Genomic DNA, 22,630 nt, shown 5'->3' on the forward strand with positions numbered 1-22,630 from the left:
AGCACACATATATCGCTTTGACTAATGCCATTATAGCATATTACTCTCCTAGGAACCTTCCTGTGCTTGCCAAAGCTGTGCTACAGGAATACTTCCCCAACATCCCATTCTAAGGCTTATCTTGCATTTTTGAATAACAGTATCAACACAACTCTCATTCAATGATTAGGAACAATTATTTGTTTATTTGTTGCCTGAGAAAATTTACTGAGGTGAATAATATGCTGTAATTGACATAGTGGCAAAGGATGCTAAGAAATTCCATCAGAACACTGCATAATCTTTAAGCAATTGTTCATTTCACTAGCAGCTCTACTATTAGGTTTAAAATGCAATATTAGAATTTAATTACAATACTAGATTTCAAAAATATGGAATTTTTACAATATATATGTAAAGGAAATCAAGTTTTTACTCAACTGCCTTTTGACTTCTTAAAAAAAAAAGGCTTAATTATTTTAAAGTTTTATACCTTTGGACTAAAGTACACAATTGGTTAAAACATTAGAAATATCTATCATAGCATGCAATGGATCATCACCTGTAAAATAAAATAAAATGAAATAAGAATGATCAGCAATGTTTCACAAAAAGCTGTGAGTATCAAGTTCTAAGCTGGCTCCTATGCTATACTTATATTCTCATTGCAATCAAGCTAATTAAAGAACAGTGATGTGGGATTTAATTACCATCAGGGATAAAGGGGTGGATGGGATCTATCCAGTTATATTAAAGGAGGTGGCAAAGGAAGTAAGCAAACCTTAAGCCATAATTATGAGAGCATGCTTGGACTCAGGGGAAGTCCCCACAGACTGGAGATGTGCAAATGTATCCCCGATTCACAAAGGGGAATCTAAAGGTAACACAAGTAATTACAGACCAGTTAGTTTAACTTCCATTTGGGAAAAATAATAGAGCCACTGGTTAAAGATGCATTGCAGGATCATCTAGACAAGACAGCAGTAATAATTCAGACACAGCATGGGTTTGTTAAGGGAAAGTCTTGTCTGACAAATTTGATTGGATACTATGATGTGGTTACAAAGGAACTGGATGCAAAAAATAACTTTGCTATCATATATTTCGATTTCAGGAAAGCTTCTGACACTGTTGCACATGGCAGACGACTATACAAATTGGAGCAGTATAGCATCAAGGGTAAGTTGCTATAATGGATAAAAGGGTGGTTGGGTGGGAGAAGACAGAGAGTGGTAATCAATGGAGCTGCTCTTCATGGACTATTGTTATTAGTGGAGTCCCCCAGAGTTCAGTATTGGGCCCACTGTTGTTTTATACATTTATCAATGATATTGATGAAGGTATATCAGGCTTAGTGTCAAAGTTTGTAGATGATACAAAGGTTGGCAGGGTTGTTAATGACAGTAATGGCAGTGTGCTACTGCAATAGGATCTAGAAAATTTGGGCAGATGGACTAAGAAGTGGCAACTGAAGTTTAACATTGACAAATGCAAAGTACTGCATATGGGTAGAAATAACCCCAGAGAAATGTACCAACTGGGTAGTACTACACTTAGGGTGGTAGAAAATGAAAAAGATCAGGGAGTAATTGCGCAGTCAGATATGAAGTTTTCTGAGCAATGCAGACAGGCTGCCAGAGCAGGTCATGGGATATTGTCAGTGATATACAGGAATTTTGCTAGTAGGGGTCAGGAGGTGATTATCTTTTTGTATAAGGCAATGGCTAGGCCACACCTCGAGTACTGTGAACAGGTCTAGAGGCCTCATTTTAGGAAGGATGTAGAGTTGCTTGAGCATATACAGAGAAGGGAAACAAGATTGGTGAGGGGAACGAAGGGGTCCTGTTATCAAGAAATACTTAAGTTCTGCAAATTGCAGCGACTGGAGACTAGGCATCTGCGAGGTGATCTTATCAAGGTGTATAAGGCCTTGAATGGGTTGAGCATGCTGATTCTGATGGGATTCTTTCGCTTGCTCAGATTACAAACCTGAGGCGGCATAAATTCAAATTGAGGAAAGACAGTTGAAAATAGATGTGCGAAAATTTTCCTTTAGCCAGTGGGTGGTTAATTGCTGGAACAAACTTCCATCTGTCATTGTGGAAGTTGATAGCTTAAATAAATTCAAGGAGGAACTGAACAAACTTTTAGAGGGAATGGATGTGTGAAATTGTTTTATGCTACATAAGCTCATGCACTTACTTTCTTGCATCACATGCCTCCATTACTACTACTACTACTGTCATTAACCACAGCATCACCTTTGTAAATCAGCAAACTTGGACATTAAACTTTAAAATACCTATATCAACATTACTGATAAATATTAAAACCATACAGGGCCATTTATAACCATACTTTGTCTACAACCACTTAACCACCCCTTTTCTATTGTAGTAACTTGTCTCTAATACCACATTGTTCAATTTATACAACAATCCTATAATGGCACAGTATCAAATTCTTTACTGAAATCTAAGTATATTATGCCAAAATTATTCCTTGCATCCAGTTTACATATGTCATAGTAGATAATCAGAATGGTCAGGCATGACCTTTCTTTAACAAATCCATACTGTGACTGCCTTATGGCCCACTCCTATCAAAATGATCTTGCACTACTTCTTTACTGTTGGCACCATTATTTTCCCTGGCAAGAAGTCAAACTTACAGGTCTGTAAGTCTGACTCACTCTACCCTTTGAACCACTCTTTTGAATAGCAGAGACCTTTGCACATCTCCAGTCTGCAGGGAATTCCAATGAATTTAAGGATGCTCTCATTATTATGGCTAAAGGTTTAACTACCTCTTTTTCAGCTTTTTTTTTTTTTTTTTTTTGTTAATATAATTGGATATATCCCACATGCGAGGAGTTTCTTCACTTTTAACTGCAATAATTTCTTGTTTACATTCAATTATTCAGTTATTATAAAATCATTTAACTCCCAGTAAGCATTAGTCTGCTAATCCTGTCTCTTAAAACTCCTTTAAATGTGAATGTAGATGCAAAATATTTATTCAATTTGTCAATGATCTGAAAGGATCATTGACAAATTGAATAAATTCAACACAATCAAAGAATTCTTTGCCACTTTTCTTTGCATTCTTAACCAAGGACTTCTCATAATCTGCCTAAGCATTCCTAACTCCCCCTAAGTATTTAGTTATGGCAGTTCATCTTTGGGTGGGGGGAAATGGAGATTTCTTGTGAGTTATTTTCCTGTGAGGTTTTCAGTCTACATAACACGAATTATAAAAATAAATAAAAGTATTAGCATTAAAAATTACCATTCGGCACAAGAAAACCAGACGTTTGCTACACCTGCAAAAATAAATAAAGTGCTTTCCTCTTCCTCCCGTAAGTACCAAACCAGCTGGCCTCTAAATTTCTCTAGGCTGTTAATCTAAATTATTCAAATCCCTCCAAGTTCTAGTGTCATTTACTACCATAAAAATTGTCTTCATTAATTTTACTATTGCACTCAAAGCTAGCAATCTTATTAACTGCCCTTTAAGGCCTGGTTACTAAGCTCTGTGGCTCACATATACTTAGTTTCTCCTTATATGGGGTCTGCCAATCTCACCAGGTTCACTACCCATCTTTAAACCTTTCTTCAAGAAGCTTGATGTCTATTTTTTTTTTTAAGTGTGGCCGCCATACCTGGACACAGTATTCAACTGTGGTCTCACAGTTGCCTTATACACTGAAATTATAACCTGCCTATTTTTACAAGCAACTGTCCAATAAAAATCAAGATACCACGGCCATCCTTGCTGATTGTCTGCACTTCACAGAGTACTTTGTATCTGCCTGAATCATAATTCTCAAATCTCTTTCTTCCTCTACCTTTTTAAAATTCAACCCCTGAAAGTACATTAAGTTATTCTGCAGTTGTTATTTCCCAAATGTAAAATACTTTATTTTGCATTATTAAACATAGCTGTCACTTCTATGACTATCTCTGAAGTCAATTCAAGTCACTCTGAAGGCCAAAAAGCCTGCTTAAAAATGGCCACCTTTTCCAATCTTCACATCACTTCACACCAAATGCTTCCCTAAAAATAACTGGGTATATGAATCTACTTCAGTTATGAGTTTTGCACCTAAGGTCAGAGCTTTCCTTGCCACAGGTGCAAAATCTTTTCTAATAAATTCTATAATTTATGTATTACTGATTTTCAATGCTCAGGTCTACAAGTATTTCAACACAATCAGTACACATGCAGATAAAGGAACCACTAGGTGGCAGTGATCACAGTGTACTGATGCGGGATTTACTTAAAGATTTAATTACCATCAGGGGTAAAGGAAAGGGTTTTTGCTTCCGTAAAGGTGAGTACAGTGCTCTCCGACAGTTTTTAAATTCTGTACAGTGGGATCAACTGACGATGTTACCAACAGTAAATTCTAAGTGGGAAGCATTCAAGGAATTAATCGTGGAAGCTACTAAAAGTTTCATACCTATTAAGAAATATTGTTCAAGGTTTAGGCCTAAATGGTTATCTAATGAACTAATGAGACTCGTAATAGAGAAGAAAAATGCATGGGAAGCATATAAATTATCAAGCGACTCAGAAGCCTATGGCAGATATAAGCTAGTCTGTAATCAGGTGACAAAGGAGGTTAGGCAGGCGAAGTGAAAATTACGAGAAATCCTTGGCAAAAGATGCTAAGAAAAACAGCAAGGATTTCTTTACTTATATAAACTCTAAAAGGAAGGGGATGGTTCGACTGTTGATGATCCTGCTCAGATAGCAAACAAACTGAATGAGTATTTTGCATCTACATTCACACATGAGAAATTATTAAGGTTTGAAAATGGCAGAAGGTTATCAAATTGTAGCAGGATACTTAATGATTTTGGAATAACTGAAAGCAAAGTGGAGGAGAAATTGTTGAAGTTAAACATAAGAAAAGCACCTGGGGTGGATGGGATCTATCCAGTTATATTAAAGGAGGCGGCAAAGCAACTAAGCAAACCCTTAGCCATAATTATGAGAGCGTCCTTGGACTCAGGGGAGGTTCCCACGGACTGGAGAAGTGCAAATGTATCCCCAATTCACAAATGAGGATCGAAGGGTGACACGAGTAATTACAGACCAGTTAGTTTAACTTCTGTTCCGGGTAAAATAATGGAGTCACTGGTTAAAGATGCATTGCAGAATCATCTAGACAAGACTGCAGCAATAATTCAGACACAGCATGGGAAAGTCTTGTCTGACAAATTTGATAGGATAATATGATGTGGTTACAAAGGAACTGGATGCAAAAAATAATTTTGATATCATATACTTGGATTTCAGGAAAACTTTTGACACTGCTGAGCATGGAAGACTATTGTACAAATTGGAGCAGAATGGTATTAAGGGTAAGTTGCTACAATGGATAAAAGGATGGTTAAGTTGGAGAAGACAGAGGGTGGTAATCAATGGGTGCTGCTCTTCGTGGACTAATGTTATTAGTGGAGTCCCACAGGGTTCAGTGTTAGGTCCACTGCTGTTTTGTATATTTATCAATGATATTGATGAAGGTATATCAGGCTTAATGTCGAAGTTTGCAGATGATACAAAGGTTGGCAGGGTTGTTAATGACAGTAATTGCAGTGTGCTACTGCAACAGGATCTAGATAATTTGGGCAAATGGGCTAAGAAGTGGCAACTGAAGTTTAACCTTGACAAATGCAAAGTACTGCGTATGGGTAGAAGTAACCCCAGAGAAACGTACCAATTGTGTGGTACTACACTTAAGATGCTAGAAAATGAAAAAGACCTGGGAGTAATTGTGCAGTCAGATATGAAGTTTTCTGAGCAATGCAGACAGGCTGCCAGGGCAGGTCATGGGGTTTTGTCAATGATATATAGGAATTTTGCTAGCAGGGAAAAGGAGGTGATTATCCCTCTGTATAAGGCAATGGTCAGGCCACGCCTTGAGTACTGCGTACAGGTCTGGAGGCCTCATTTTAGGAAGGATGTAGATTTACTTGAGCGTGTACAGAGAAGGGCAACAAGATTGGTGAGGGGAATGAAGGGATCCTCTTACCAAGAGAGGTTTAAGTTCTGCAAATTGCAGTGGCTGGAGACTGGGCACCTGCGCGGTGATCTGATTGAGGTATATAAGGCCTTGAATGGGTTGAGTACGCTGAATTCTGATGGAATCCTTCCGCTTGTTCAGATTACGAACCTAAGGGTGCATAAATTCAAATTAAGAAAAGACAGATGCAGAATAGATGTGCGGAAATTTGCCTTTAGCCAGCGGGTGGTTAATTGCTGGAACAAACTTCCATCTGTCGTTGTGGAAGTTGATAGGTTGAATAAGGTCGGGAGTTCTGAGGACGAGGTTGCCGGTGCGGACGTGCCTTTCTGCTGCTCTTCGAACAGAGAAGTTTTTTCTGATTTATTTTCTGCTTTATTAGTTTAAATTGACATATTAACTTATTTTCTAGAGTAGCTTATATTCCTATTACGGTACTTAAGTTTAAAGTAACTTAGATAGAGATTTTGTAGGTATTACTTAGTATCGGAAAGGGTATCAAATACACGTGTTTACCGTTCGTAAATATCCGCCATTGTTACGGGAAAATTAATCAGTAAAATCTATTAATCTTGTCGAACTTCATTGGCAATTAAATTGTACTTTTAACTTTACATATAACCACTTAGGTTACGTAACATAAATAATTAGTAAAAACAAATAATTAATACATAACTTGATACGAAAGTTATATAAAGAGATTTCGTAGATAACACTCGTTACTGAAACGTAAATATTTCGTAGATAACATTCGTTACTGAAACATAAATATTTCGTAGATAACACTAGTTACTGAAACATAAATATAGCGTTATAACTGTGTTTGGATACAAGTTTAGGATTTAATTTTGTACAGAAATTGAAATTTTATTGAAAGTAAATCTAAATCATGACTCAAACCAGAGCAGCAAAGCAAAAGGCTCAAGCTAATGGGAATGCTGTGGCCCAGGGGAGAACTGAGGGGGGCAGTTGTCCTCTGAATCACAGCCTTTTAAGATGCACAATTTGCTTGATGTTTGCGGAGCAGCCATGTATGGGACATGATACTGCCATGGGGGATGTCTTTGTATGTGTGCGATGCAAGGAGTGTAAGGAGATAGGGCGACAACTCAGCGTTGTTATGGGCCTATATGAGAGCTTGAAGGAAAGGGTGGATGCCCTCGAAGGATTACAAGTGAGGGGCCCATCAAGCTCTCAGCTGCCCACACCAATGCCAGAGCTTGCACTTGGTCATTGCGCAACACAGCGGCAACTCCCAAGGCAGAATGCGCTGGTCCCAAAGGAACTAGTAGTTGTTGGTGACTCTATTGTCAGGGAAACGGGAAACATGCTTTGTAAAAAGGATAGGTCGAACAGGACCAGGGTATGTCTGCCAGGGGCAAAAGTTGATGACGTTGTAGAGCGCATATCATCTTTTAAGGGCACAAAAGGTGATATAGTTGTACACGTTGGCACTAATGATATTAAGAGCAGGAGACCGGCGGAATTACTTGACAAGTACAGGTCATTGGTGAAAAAAAGCAGTGAATTAGGGTTGAAATTGAAAGTGTCTGCAATTCTGCCCAGACACAATAAGAGGGAGTATATGATGAGAGCCCTGTCAATCAATCCGGCCCTGGAAAGATTGTGCAGGGCTCAAGGGGTAGAATTTTTTTCAGCCTGGTCTGTACTTGTTAACAGGAGAGACTGCTTCTACAGGGATGGGATACACTTAAATAGAAAGGGTGCAAGAATGTTTGCTGATGCTATCGAGGCAGTGTTAGGTGGGTCGGAAAACTGCTAGATTGGGGGGATAAAAGGACTAATAGATTAACAGTAGCCACTGGCAGAGGTGAAAGTGATTCTTGCACTGCTTCTATTGGAATGAGCCGCAGCCTGGAAAATAAGATGCAGGATATTTCAGAGACTGCTGGGAATCATTGGGGTACAAGTAAACACATGGGTTGTGTTAGGGTAGCTAAGAAAAAGAACAGGTGCATGTATACTTGTGTGTACACCAATGCTAGGAGTTTAGTAAATAAATTTGATGAATTTGAGGTATTGCTCAAAACATCAAAGGCAGATATTGTGGGGATTTCAGAGACGTGGTGTCACACATATATAAGGAATGCAGAACTGGAATTTGGGGAGTACAATGTCTACAGAAAGGATAGACAGGATAGGAAGGGAGGAGGGTTATGCTATTAGTTAAAAAACACATAAAATCCAAGGAAGTGAAGCCAGTCGACATCGCTGGACAGTGCAGTGTGGAGTCAGTTTGGTGTGACATAAGCATTGGGAGATCAAAATTGAGAGTAGGAGTGTGCTATAGGCCTAATGACTCTGATAAGTATAATAAGAAACTGTACAGAGAAATAGAGTGGGCTAGTAAATCAGAGAGTCTTATTATGGGGGATTTTAATTTCCCAGATATTGACTGGAATTTGGGGGCTGGTCACTCACACACTAGCAAGGCTTTTGTGGATATATTGGATGATTGTTTTCTACATCAGCATGTTCGGGAGGCAACTAGAGGGAGTAATACTCTTGATTTGATTATCAGTAGTGATTCTTCATGCATTAAGAATCTGCAGATAAATGAACCACTAGGTGGCAGTGATCACAGTGTGCTGAAGTGGGAGTTACTCAAAGAGGTAACTACCATTAGGGGTAAAGGGAAGGGGTATTGCTTTTGTAAAGGCGACTACAATGGACTGAGACAGTATTTAAATTCTATACAGTGGGATCAACTGATGATATTGCCAACAGCAAATTCAAAATGGGAAGCATTCAAAGAACTTATCTTGTAAGCTACTAGGCTTTACATACCAACTAAGAAATATTGTTCAAGGTTTAGGCCTAAATGGATGTCAGATGAACTAATGAGGCATATGGCAGAGAAGAAAAATGCATGGGATACATACAAATTAACACATGACACAGACGCCTATGATAGATACAAGTTGATCTGTAACCAAGTTACAAAGGAGGTTAGGCAGGCGAAGGCAGATTACGAGAGATCCTTGGCAAGGGATGTGAAGAAAAACAGCAAAGAGTTCTTTACTTATGTAAACTCTAGAAGGAAGGGGATGAATCAGATTGGTCCACTTGAGATCGATGGGTCAACTGTTGATGACCCTGCTCAGGTAGCTAACAAACTAAATGAATATTTTGCATCGACATTCACACATGAGGAGTTATTCAGCGAGGGGAATGCCAGAGGTGTATTCAACTCTAGCAGTAAGCTAGAGAATCTTGTAATAACTGAGAGCAAAGTGGAGGAGAAATTGTTGAAGATAAACACAAGAAAGGCACCTGGGGTGGATGGGATCTATCCAGTTATATTAAAGGAGGCAGCAAAGGAAGTAAGCAAACCCTTAGCCATAATTATGAGAGCTTCCTTGGACTCAGGGGAAGTACCCATGGACTGGAGATGTGCAAATGTAACCCCAATTCACAAAGGAGGATCAAAGGCTGACACAAGTAATTATAGACCTGTTAGTTTAACTTCGGTTCCAGGAAAATTAATGGAGGCACTGGTTAAAGAAGCACTGCAGGATCATCTGGACAAGAATTCAGTTATAGCTCAGACACAGCATGGTTTTGTTAAGGGTAAGTCTTGCCTGACCAATTTGATTGGATACTATGATGCAGTCACAAACTGGATGCAGGGAATAACTTTGATATTATATACTTGGATCTTAGAAAGGCTTTTGATACTGTTGCACATGGAAGACTGCTGCACAAATTGGAGCAGTGTGGCATTGCAGGCAAATTGCTGCTATGGATAAAGGGGTGGTTGAGGGAGAGAAGACAGAGAGTGGTAATCAATGGACACTGCTCATCGTGGACTAATGTTATTAGTGGAGTCCCTCAGGGTTCAGTGTTGGGTCCTTTATTGTTTTCTGTATTTATAAATGATATTGATGATGGTATATCAGGCTTAATGTCCAAGTTTGCAGACGATACGAAGGTTGGCAGGGTTGTCAAGGACACTACTGACACTATGCTGCTGCAACAGGATTTGGAAAGGTTGAGCAGATGGGCTTCGAGGTGGCAAATGAAGTTTAACATTGACAAATGTAAAGTACTACATATGGGAAACAGCAACCCCAGAGCAATGTATCAACTGTGTGGTACTACACTGACAGTGGTAGAGAGTGAAAGGGACCTGGGGGTGGTTGTGCAGGCAGATATGAAGTTCTCTGAGCAGTGCAGACGAGCTGCAAGAGTAGCTCATGGTGTATTGTCAATGATATATAGGAATTTTTCTAGCAGGGATAAGGAGGTGGTTATTCCCTTGTATAAGGCAATGGTCAGGCCACACCTAGAGTACTGTATACAGGTCTGGAGGCCTCATTTCAAGAAGGATGTAGAGCTGCTGGAACGAGTACAGAGAAGGACAACTAGATTGGTGAATGGGACAAAGGGGTGCTCTTACGAAGAAAGGCTTAAGTTTTGCGAATTACAGTGTCTGGAAACTAGGCACCAGCGAGGTGATCTGATAGAGGTGTACAAAGCCTTGAATGGTTTGAGCATGCTCAATGCTGATGGGATTCTTCCTCTTGCTCAGAATAATCACCTGAGAGGGCATAAATTCAAATTGAGGAAAGACAGATGTAGGATAGATGTACGGAAATTTGCCTTTAGCCAGCGGGTGGTTGGTAGGTGGAACAGACTTCCATCCCTTGTCGTGGAAGTTGATAGCCTAAATAACTTTCTTGCATCAAATGCCTCTACTAATGCTAAAATGCTAATGCTAATAAATTTAAGGAGGAACTGGACAGGCATTTGGAGGCAATGGTGTGATTTTTTTTTTTTTTTTTTTTTGGCTGATGCTGCATAAGCTCATACACTTGCTTTCTTGCATCACATGCCACTACTACTACTACTACTACATAAGCATGGTGAAGAAATATCAACACAGTATTTCTTTTTGGTACTCCAAAAAAAAAAAAAAAAGTATAGGCAAAGCCATATTTGCAAAGTTCGGTGATATGGTTGCTCTCGAGTCCCCAAGGTCACAGGAACTAATGCAATTACTGTTTGTCCAGGGAGTGATCCCCCCCCCCCTTCAAGAACTTATTTTTTGAGCCTTTAAAAATATGTGCACCAGACCATCTAAATCCAGCATTATTGATAAAAATAAAGAAAATACCTAAAGCTTTGTTTACCACCTTTTATTATATACCATAAGAGGAGGTAGAATGAATTAGCTCCTCAAAAAAATTTATGCTGATTTCAGTTCTGCTCACTTAAAAAGATATGTTATGCTCATTTCATTTATTATTCATGCACTTACTCTCAAATGAAACATGATGCACACCATCTTTATACTGTTCCCCTTTCCATATAGGTTTAATTTCTTAATGGGTTTAATGTAATTATATTAATGACATAATTTAATAGAAAAAAAAAAACCAATGTTTATAATGTGAACCTACCTTGGTTATCCACATAATAATCAAATATTGTATCACTAGGATCCACAAATTCAGTGGGTAAATCTAAGTACAAATACAGCTCAGCCTTCATAAACTTTTCTAATTTACTTCGATCTTCTAGTTCAAGGAAGGCACCAACACTCCACATAAGTGAAAAGACATAAATTCTGCCTAAAAGTCTAGGAAGAGTTTCTTCATCTTTCTCTTCTTTAGGGATTAATCCCTCCATAAGTCTTATAGCCTTTATGCAAAAGCAAAGAGAGAAAAATATTTTCAAATAACATTTGAAATATGGAATAATAACTTATCCTGATTGTTATACATCATTTAAAATTAGTTTCTCATCTCAAATGTAGATTAGCTCAGATCCTTCAGTTTTCACAAAACAATCATTTAAAGTTTTGATCATATTTTAAAATAGCTTTTATGTTCATATTTTGACAGGCACCTATCAAGACTCCATACAAACTGAAATATACTTTTGTATCATATTAAATATATCTGTAATAACACCTATCTATCTAGCTAATACTAACACATTGAGGATAAATTAATCAAAGACATCTAATCAATGCAAGTTCTCAAATGAAAATCAGTGCTTCATCTGTAAGTTAGTATTAGTAGTGGCAAATTATGCAAGCTTACGAAGCTTCAGCCAAAAAAACCTACACTTCACCTATCCATACCCTCAAAGAATGTGTTTAATTCTTCCTTGAATTTATTCAAACCACCCACTTCCACATCATAATATTCCAAAGTGGGATGTCTTTGTGTGTGCTCGAAGTAAAGAGTGTGAGGATGTTAGGTGCCAACTCAACGGTGTTATGGGCCTTATGAGAACTTGAAAAATAGGGTGGATTCCCTTGAAGGATTTAAATTAGGGGAGCCAATTTAAAGCTCTCAGCTGCCAACATCAATGCCAGAGCTTACACTTCATCATCAAACAACACAGTGGCAATTCCCAAGACAGAATGCACTGATCCCACAGGAGCAAATTGTTGTTGTTGATAACGCTATTGTTAGAGAAATTGGAAATATATTGTGGTGCAAAAAGGATAGGTGGAAGGAATAGGACTAGGGTATATCTTCCAGGAGCAAAATTTGATGACAGTGTAGAGCAGATATCATCTTCTAAGGGCACAAAAGGTGATATTGTTTTTGGCACTAATGACATTAAGAGTCAGAGATCTGCAGGTTTACTTAACGTTGTTGAAAGCAATGTTGAAAAAATTGCAAGTTATAGTTAAATTTGAAAGTGTCTGCAATTCTGCCCAGGCACGATAGAAGGGAGTATATGACGAGAGCTTTGTCAATCAATTCGGCCCTGGAGACATTGTGCAAGGCTCATGGGATAGAATTTTTCTCAGTGTGGTCTGTGCTTGTTAAAAGGAGAGACTGCTTCTACAGGGTTGAGATACACTTAAATCGAAAGGGTGCAAGAATATTTGCTAATGCTATCGAAGCAGTGTTAGATGGGTCGGAAAACTGCTAGCCTGAAAGAAATAATAGATTTCTATTAAAGAAATAATAGTTAATCTAAACTAATAGATTAACAATAGCTGCAGGAAGAGGTGAAAGTGATTCTTGCACTGCTTCTATAGGAAAGAGCAGCAGTCTGAAAAGCAAGGTGGTGGGGTTTTGAAGAAATGCTGGTAGTCATTATGACACAAGTAAATACATAGGCTGTGTGAGGGTAACTAAGAGTAAGAACAGGTGCATGTATACTTTCATGTACACCAATGCTAGGAGTATAGTAAATAAATTTGATGAATTTGAAGTGCTGGTCAAGACATCAAATCCAGACATTGTTGGGATTTCAGAGAGGGTGTCACTCAGATATAAGGAATGCAGAATTTGAATTTGCATTTGGGGAGTACAATGTATATAGAAACAACAGACAGGATAGGAAGGGAAGAGGGGTTATGCTGTTAGTTAAGAAACACATAAAATCTAAGGAAGTGCATCCAGTTGATATAAATGGACAGTGCAATGATGAGTCAGTTTGGTGTGACATAAGCACTGAGAAAGAAAAAAAATGAGGGTGGGGATATGTTATAGGCCTTATGACTCTAATTGGTATAAAGAACAACTATACAAAGAAATAGAGTGGGACAGTAAATCAGAATGTCTCTTAATGGGGGATTTTAACCTCCCAGATATTGACTGGAACTTGTGAGTTTTACAATCATTTAGTAAATCCACAAGTCTTGCTGTTGTGCACATAGCCACGTGCACAACAGCAAGACTTGTGGATTTACTAAATGATTGTTTACTGCAGCAGAACGTTCAAGAGGCAACCAGAGGGAGTAATACTCTTGATTTCATTATCAGCAGTGATTATTCATGCAGTGATCATTCATGCAAGGATAAAGGGATGGTTGAGTGAGAGATGACAGAGTGGTAATCAATGGACATTGCCCTTTATGGACTACTGTGATTAATGGAGTTCCCCAGAGTTTGGTGCTGGTCCCATTCTGGGTTTCTGTATTTATTAATGATACTGATGAAGGTATATCAGAATTAATGCCCAAGTTTGCAGACGATATGAAGGTTAAAAAGATTGTCAATGACAGTAATGGCAGTACACTATTGCAACAGAATCTAGAAAAGTTGGGTAGATGGACTGAGAGGTGAGAAGAGTAACATTAACAAATGAAAAGTACTGCATATGGGTAGAAGCAACTCCAGAGTAACATATCAACTGCACGGTACTATACATGGGATAGTAGAGAATGAAAAAGAACTGGGGGGGGGGGGGTAATTGTGCAGTCAGATATGTAGTTTTATGAGCAATGAAGAAGATAAGCTGCCAGAGCAGCTCATGAGGTCTTGTCAATGATATAAAGGAATATTTGTATGCAAAGGGATAATCACCTCCAAAGATCAGGCCACACCTTCAGCACTGCATATAGGCCTGTATCATTTCAGGAAGGATGTAGAACTGCTTGCTAAAACGAGTACTGAGAAGGGAAAATGAGATTACTGAGGGGAACAAAGGGTTGCTCATACCAAGAAAGGCAAAAGCTCTGCAAATGCAGTGTCTGGAGACTAAGCACCTGCGAGGTGATCTGATCAAGGTTTATAAGGCCTTGAATGGTTTGAGCAAGTTCAATGCTGATTGGTTTCTTCTACTTGTTCAGATTATGCACTTGAAAGGGCATAAATTCAAATTGAGGAAAGACAGTTGCAGAATAGATATGCAGAAATTTGCCTTTAGCCAGCAGGTGGTTAATTGCTGGAACAAACTTCCATTTGTCGTTGTAGTCAAAAGCTTAAATAAATTCAAGGAAGAACTGAAAAAACTTTTGGTGCAAATGGATAGGTGAAATGGGAAGTTTTTTTTTTGCTGATGCTGTATTACCTTGCTTTCTTGCATCATATACTAACAGATGAAAGTTTATTCCAACAATCAACCACCCGCTGGCTGAACGCAAACTTCCACACATCTATTCTGCAATCATCCTTCCTCAATTTGAATTTATGTCTCCTCGTGTGTAGTCTCAGCAAGAGGAAGAATTCCATCAATATTTAGCTTACTCAATCCATTCGAGGCCTTAAATACCTTAATTACATCTCTCTACAGGTGTCTAGTCTCCAGACACTGCAATTTGTAGAACTGAAGCCTTTCTTGGTATGAGCAGCCTTTTGTTCCCTTGACCAATCTGGTTGCTGCTCTCTGTCCCCATTCCAGCAGATCTACATCCTTCCTAAAGCGAGGCTTCCAGACATATATACACTACTCAAGATGTGGCCTAAGCAGGGCCTTGTATAAAGGGATAATCACCCCCTTATCCCTGCTAGCAAAGTTTATGTATATCATTGACAAAACCCCATGAGCTATCATGGCAGTCTGTCTGCACTGCTCAGAGAAATTCAAACCTGACTGCACAATTATCCTCAGGTCTTTTACATTTTACATTGAGTGTAGTACCGCACAATTAGTATGTTAATCTGGAATTACTGCTACCCATGTGCAGTATCTTGGATTTGTCTTGCATTTGTTTCGTATAACTTCAACTCCCATTTCTCAGCCCATTGATTTAATTTTTCTAGATCTTCTTGCAGTAGCTCATCCTGATTACTGACATTAGCCACCCTGCCAATCTTTGTATCATCTACAAAATTAAACATTAAGCCTGATATATCTTCTTCAATATCATTAATAAATATTGAAAACAAGAATGGGCCTAGCACTCAATCCTGGGGGACTCCACTAATAGCATTATTCCATGAATAGCAATAGCAGTGTCTATTAATAACCACTCTCTGTCTCCTTCCACTGAACCATCCCTTTATACACAGCAGTAACTTGCCCTTAATGCCACATTGCTCCATTTAAGGAAACAGACAAAACTGTTCCTCTTCTCCTAAGTTTTATCCTATGTATTTAGGTCAGTTTTTCTAGCCTTATCTCTCCACTCATTCCTCTTTGTGCAGATTCATCATCCACTCCCTTCCTTCCTTATCCTTCCTCATTCTCTCCCACCATGTTTTCTTTGGTAGTATTCTCCTCCCAAGTTAATAAGATGTCTATTATCTTATTCACTGTAGCTGTCTGTGATCATAATTTTATCTGACCAAACCATCTCGTCCACTATCTTGCATTTTTAATTCAACTGACTTCGAACCAACCTCATTAACTCATTCCTCACTTTGTCCTTCCTTGTAACACTCACGTTCACCTTAGCTTTCTCATCTCTGCTACATGCAAACTGTGTTCCTATTGTCTATCCCATGCTACTATTGATCCATGCTGCACCTATTTCCATGTAGACACTTCTTACATTCATAATGGCCCCTTCATGCATATCCTGGATAGCCCTAACATACAAATATGAACTCTTCTATCTTCCCAATGCCCATCACATTAGTTCCTCTTGGACTAGCTCATAAGTCTTCTCTAGATCAATAAAAATCATATGCATATTAATCCTCTCCTCTCTAAACTTCTCCATTATAAAATTGCCTCAACAGTTCTTTCTGGCACAAAACCAAACTGGTTTTATGGGGAGTTTTCAGATTCCTGCATTAATCACTACTCCACAATTTGTGCCCACAACTTTAATCTTTGGCACATAAGCTTAATTGCTTAGTAGTTGGCTCAACTCTGGACATTTCCTTTGCTTTTAAAAATAAAAGCAACTATAATCTTCCTCTATTCATCTGGCATTCCACCTCTAGTCAATATCTTGTTAAACAACCTAACAAACCATACAATCCCTTTTTTCTCCCTACAGTCCATATCTCACTTGGCATACTATCTGGACCTATAACTTTTCTAGTTTTTATTTTTGCCACTGCTTCGTTAATTTCTAGAATCAAAAACTTGCTCAATTAAACACATATTTGCTAGTACCTCACTGAATGGTTCTCAACTTGCCTCCTGACTTGTTAACTGCTGAAAGTAGTTAAATTCTTTCACCTGTTTATTTCCTCCCTTTTCACTAAGGTTCTTTGGTATTCATCCTTGATGTACCTAATTTAACCCCAGGGGCTCACATCTGGTGAGTATGGGCTTGGCACACCCAGGGTCCTGAGCTGGATATCATCATTCTTCTCTTTCTTGGTGATTCCTTTTTACTTCTCTCTCTCTCTCTCTCTCACTCAGGGTAACTCCGAAAATTTTTTTTTTTGATCGGTTCAGCATAAGCCTCAAGCTTTCTTGCACCATATGGCTAATAATAATAATAATAATGTGTTCTAGACCTCTATTTTTTCTTTTTCCTGTCTTTGCTATTGCTTTTCCCCCTTCTGCATAATCAACTTATTACACAGGTCATCATATGTTTTATACTTTGCTTCACTCTGTTTCTTTGCTCTCTTCTGAGACCTCCTATACCTTACAAATTCTCTGCTTCCCTTGATCTTTGCCAATTTTTAAAACACCTTCTCACTGATTCACTTTTGCACCTCTTCATGCCATTACCAAGTCTTTGTTGTTTGGACTGCTTCTTTAGCCACTGATTTTGTATATTCATTTGTATCCACATTCCACCAACATCTTCATTACAGTTCCAATTTACTTTTTCCAGTATCATCTTCTTCCTGAACAATATCTTCTTTCCACAGCTTTATTTGCATAGCAACTTGACTTTTTGCAAATAAAGCTTTTACAATGCCTGCTCATCATACAAGCGGCACCAATGTACTTATCTTTTGTACAATAGCATTAGCACTAGTAGTGGCATATGATGCAAGAAAGCAAGCTTATACAGTATCAGCCAAAAAAAAAAAAAAATTCCCATTTCACCTATCCATTTGCTCCAAAAGTTTGTCCAGTTCTTCCTTAAATTTATTTACGTTATCAACTTCCACAATGACAGATAGAAGTTGAATACTAGCCCTGAAGATTTCCCATTGGTCACAGATGTTCATATACTGTTTATACATGAGGGAATACCACAATCATTGCATTTAAGTCACTAGATATGCACATAAAAATGATGAATTAAACAGGAGAAATAGCATTTCTTCAAACAGGCCTCTGAGGTTGGGTATGTTCATATTGTAGTTTTAAATGTTTTTCACCAACCTTATGTAGAAATAAAACACAAAGAAAACGAAAACTGGAATCTTGATAACTATGTATTTATAATAAGTTATATTTGTCTGTATTTACAATAAATTATATTTAACTTTACAACATATATGAAATATACATATAAAATATACATTAAAATATACTGGGTTAAGAACAATAAAATACGTTAAAATATACTAAATTAAAATCGATAAAACCAAAGCTTTCGAAGGCTCCTGCCTTCTTCTTCAGCGGTATTTTCTTTGTTCTGCGGTGCGTCTTTAAATACCAGCAGGTTCACGGTACTCATCACGTGTTTCATTCCCACGTGTTCCGTTCTCTTGTGTTATGGAATCAGAAGTGGCTCGAGAGTGGGTCATGTGGAACCGTTCATCCCTTCTGAGGATAGTAGCCTCAAGAGGGGATGGATCCGCATTCCTCTATCTCTATTAATGTTCACTGTGGAACAGATCCGCAAACTCTCAAGCCACTTCCGGTCCCAGAACTTATTCGCCCGATCGGTGATGATAGCCTCGTCCGGGAGATGTGGTGCTGCTTCTCCCAAAAATGCTCGGCCACGGCGACTTACAATAGTCCGCACTTCTTATTGCCTTAGTGTGCTCCCCCAGACGGTCTTTGAGACGGCGTTTTGTTTCCCCTACATAACACTCCCCACAATCCGGGGCATCTAATACTGTATACGACCCCACTTGCATTCTCTTTTTGAATGGGGTCCTTTACTCGTGACACGATTGTGTGCAGCCTCCGCCCCGGAAGCTGCACACAACGCGTCTGATAATTTCTTAGTATTCTAGTTATGTGATCGGTTAGACCCGGATAGTAGGGAATATATGCAGTGGATACTGGCGTAAAAGATTCGCCTCTCCTCTGATTTCCTTTAATATATTTTTCTATAATCCTCTGGGGTAGCCACATTTTGTAAGATCCGTCGTGACACGTTCATACTCTATCTTCCTATCCTCGGAGGTACTACAGTGTGTTTTTGCCCTGTCAACTAATGTTCTAACCACACTGTTCCTATGATGGTTGGCCTGAGCTGAATTGTAGAGCTTTACACATCGATTTCCTATAGACCTTAGTCTTTAGTTGTTGGTCTTCCCTACAGACCAACACATCTAGGAACGGCAAAACTCCTCCTTCTTCTGCCTCCGAGGTAAATTGTATGAATGGGGAGAAGCCATTTAAAATATTCAACACCTGATCTTCACTCCCCTTTCGAATATTGAAAACGTATCATCTACGTATCTTTTCCAGGGGCGCATAGGGAGAACACTAACATTAAATATTCTAGCCTCGAGCTCCTCCATAGCTAAATTAGCTATAATTGCGCTAATGGGGGAGCCCATGGCTGTACCGTTAACCTGCTTATACATAGTATTATCAAACACCATAGTGGTGCTGAGAGGCATAATTCTATACCTTTCTCAATATCCTCTAAATTTAATGTGTTCTAGTATTTAGAGTAGTATCTCTCCGTAAGGCCATGTGTGCACAACGCACTCCATGGTCAATCGGAATACACGTAAATAGAGATTTCACGTCGAAAGATATCATAATTTCATTCTCTTCTATGCGTTGGCTTCTAATAAAATGCACAAAGTCTTTGCTGTCCTTAATACTAAATTCAGAAAGTCCTACTAATGGAGATAATAATTTGGCTAAGAAACCAGATAGTGCATACGTGGGACTGCCTATAAATGAAACTATGGGTCTAAGTGGTACACCATTTTATGAATTTTGGGCAAGCCATAAAATCTTGGAATTTGGCTCCCTGTAGCATGCAGTACCCAATATTGTTCTTTGGAAATTTTGCTAGACTTAAGCCAACTCTGTACCATTCTATTCACTTGCCGTTCCAAGCTAAGCAGTGGACTTTTCTGAATAACCTTATAGGTTGTATGATCATTCAATAAAACCAACGCCTTATTTAGATATGCTTCTTATCAAGAACCACCGTTGCCCTACCTTTGTCCGCGGTAAGACCACAATGCTATCATCTTCCTTGAGCTTTTTAGCGCTAATTTTTGCTTCACATTGAGATTAGAGGGGGCGTTTTTAGCTTGACTGAGGATGGCTGCTGTTTTAACTCTAATTTCATTAGCCATATCTTCGGGAAGTTTATTTATAGCTCTTTCCACGCCCATTGCTATTTCTGCAACGGGTATTCTGGACGGAATCATGGAAAATTTTGGTCCTAATTTAGAACTCCAATTGATCTTTAGTTAGCTGTTTACTGCTCATATTCACTATAAAATCCTTGGCAGTACTATCACTATTGCCTCTAAACCTGGTTTGTTCTCTAAGTCTGTCAAACTTCCCCATTTGTCTTCGTCTATAGATGTCAGAAATTTGTTTTGTTTTAGTTGCCACCACACTAATCACTTCTTAATCACTTCTGACAAGTGCACCGCAGTCATCTTGTCACTAATCTTAGTAAAGCACTGTCTTTTGTCTCTCCTAATGTGGTATAAATTCCTATGCAATTTCTCAATCCATATATTTAAGATCTTCTTTTGATACCACTTGGAAACGTTAAATAGTCGTTCATCTTCAAAAGGTAGCTTTGTTTGAAAGCCTCGAGGTATGAGATTGTGTGTCTTACATCGATGGGCAAACCTCAAATGTTGCTCATGTTTAGCCTCCCTAACACTATGCCTCTGGAATTCTCTGATGCACCGCACAATTCGATGGCCATAGCATCTAAATAATTCTTCAAACAGGCCTCTGAGGTTGGGTATGTTCATATTGTAGTTTTAAATGTTTTTCACCAACCTTATGTAGAAATAAAACACAAAGAAAACGAAAACTGGAATCTTGATAACTATGTATTTATAATAAGTTATATTTGTCTGTATTTACAATAAATTATATTTAACTTTACAACTAAAATATATGAAATATACATATAAAATATACATTAAAATATACTGGGTTAAGAACAATAAAATACATTAAAATATACTAAATTAAAATCGATAAAACCAAAGCTTTCGAAGGCTCCTGCCTTCTTCTTCAGCGGTATTTTCTTTGTTCTGCGGTGCGTCTTTAAATACCAGCAGGTTCACGGTACTCATCACGTGTTTCATTCCCACGTGTTCCGTTCTCTTGTGTTACGGAATCGGAAGTGGCTCGAGAGTGGGTCACATGGAACCGTTCATCCCTTCTGAGGATAGTAGCCTCAAAGAGGGGATGGATCCGCATTCCTCTATCTCTATTAATGTTCACTGTGGAACAGATCTGCAAACTCTCAAGCCACTTCCGGTCCTTAGACCCATAGTTTCATTTATAGGCAGTCCCACGTATGCACTATCTGGTTTCTTAGCCAAATTATTATCTCCATTAGTAGGGCTTTCTGAATTTAGTATTAAGGACAGCAAAGACTTTGTGCATTTTATTAGAAGCCAACGCATAGAAGAGAATGAAATTATGATATCTTTCGACGTGAAATCTCTATTTACGTGTATTCCGATTGACCATGGAGTGCGTTGTGCACACATGGCCTTACGGAGAGATACTACTCTAAATACTAGAACACAATTAAATTTAGAGGATATTGAGAAAGGTATAGAATTATGCCTCTCAAGCACCACTATGGTGTTTGATAATACTATGTATAAGCAGGTTAACGGTACAGCCATGGGCTCCCCCATTAGCGCAATTATAGCTAATTTAGCTATGGAGGAGCTCGAGGCTAGAATATTTAATGTTAGTGTTCTCCCTATGCGCCCCTGGAAAAGATACGTAGATGATACGTTTTCAATTATTCGAAAGGGGAGTGAAGATCAGGTGTTGAATATTTTAAATGGCTTCTCCCCATTCATACAATTTACCTCGGAGGCAGAAGAAGGAGGAGTTTTGCCGTTCCTAGATGTGTTGGTCTGTAGGGAAGACCAACAACTAAAGACTAAGGTCTATAGGAAATCGATGTGTAAAGCTCTACAATTCAGCTCAGGCCAACCATCATAGGAACAGTGTGGTTAGAACATTAGTTGACAGGGCAAAAACACACTGTAGTACCTCCGAGGATAGGAAGATAGAGTATGAACGTGTCACGACGGATCTTACAAAATGTGGCTACCCCCAGAGGATTATAGAAAAATATATTAAAGGAAATCAGAGGAGAGGCGAATCTTTTACGCCAGTATCCACTGCATATATTCCCTACTATCCGGGTCTAACCGATCACATAACTAGAATACTAAGAAATTATCAGACGCGTTGTGTGCAGCTTCCGGGGCGGAGGCTGCACACAATCGTGTCACGAGTAAAGGACCTCATTCAAAAAGAGAATGCAAGTGGGGTCGTATACAGTATTAGCTGCCCGGATTGTGGGGAGTGTTATGTAGGGGAAACAAAACGCCGTCTCAAAGACCGTCTGGGGGAGCACACTAAGGCAATAAGAAGTGCGGACTATGGTAAGTCCGCCGTGGCCGAGCATTTTTGGGAGAAGCAGCACCACATCTCCCCGGACGAGGCTATCATCACCGATCGGGCGAATAAGTTCTGGGACCGGAAGTGGCTTGAGAGTTTGCGGATCTGTTCCACAGTGAACATTAATAGAGATAGAGGAATGCGGATCTGTTCCCTCTTTGAGGCTACTATCCTCAGAAGGGATGAACGGTTCCACATGACCCACTCTCGAGCCACTTCCGATTC

The 22,630-nt window shown here is 38.9% G+C and overlaps 1 protein-coding gene across 1 annotated transcript in view; it reads right to left on the reverse strand.

Annotated features, from left to right (window-relative positions):
* The window catches only part of Dhc1 (dynein axonemal heavy chain 1), a 620,756-nt gene that overhangs the window by 320,790 nt on the left and 277,336 nt on the right, over nucleotides 1-22,630 (reverse strand). Inside the window, exon 38 of the mRNA XM_090390121.1 lies at nucleotides 11,434-11,674. Coding sequence (XP_090246247.1) covers nucleotides 11,434-11,674 — 241 coding nt within the window. The remainder of the gene's footprint in view (nucleotides 1-11,433; nucleotides 11,675-22,630) is intronic.

Source organism: Mastigoproctus giganteus, chromosome 2 (assembly GCF_048544385.1).
Source record: "Mastigoproctus giganteus isolate SK-2022 chromosome 2, ASM4854438v1, whole genome shotgun sequence".
Lineage (NCBI taxonomy): Eukaryota > Metazoa > Arthropoda > Arachnida > Uropygi > Thelyphonidae > Mastigoproctus > Mastigoproctus giganteus.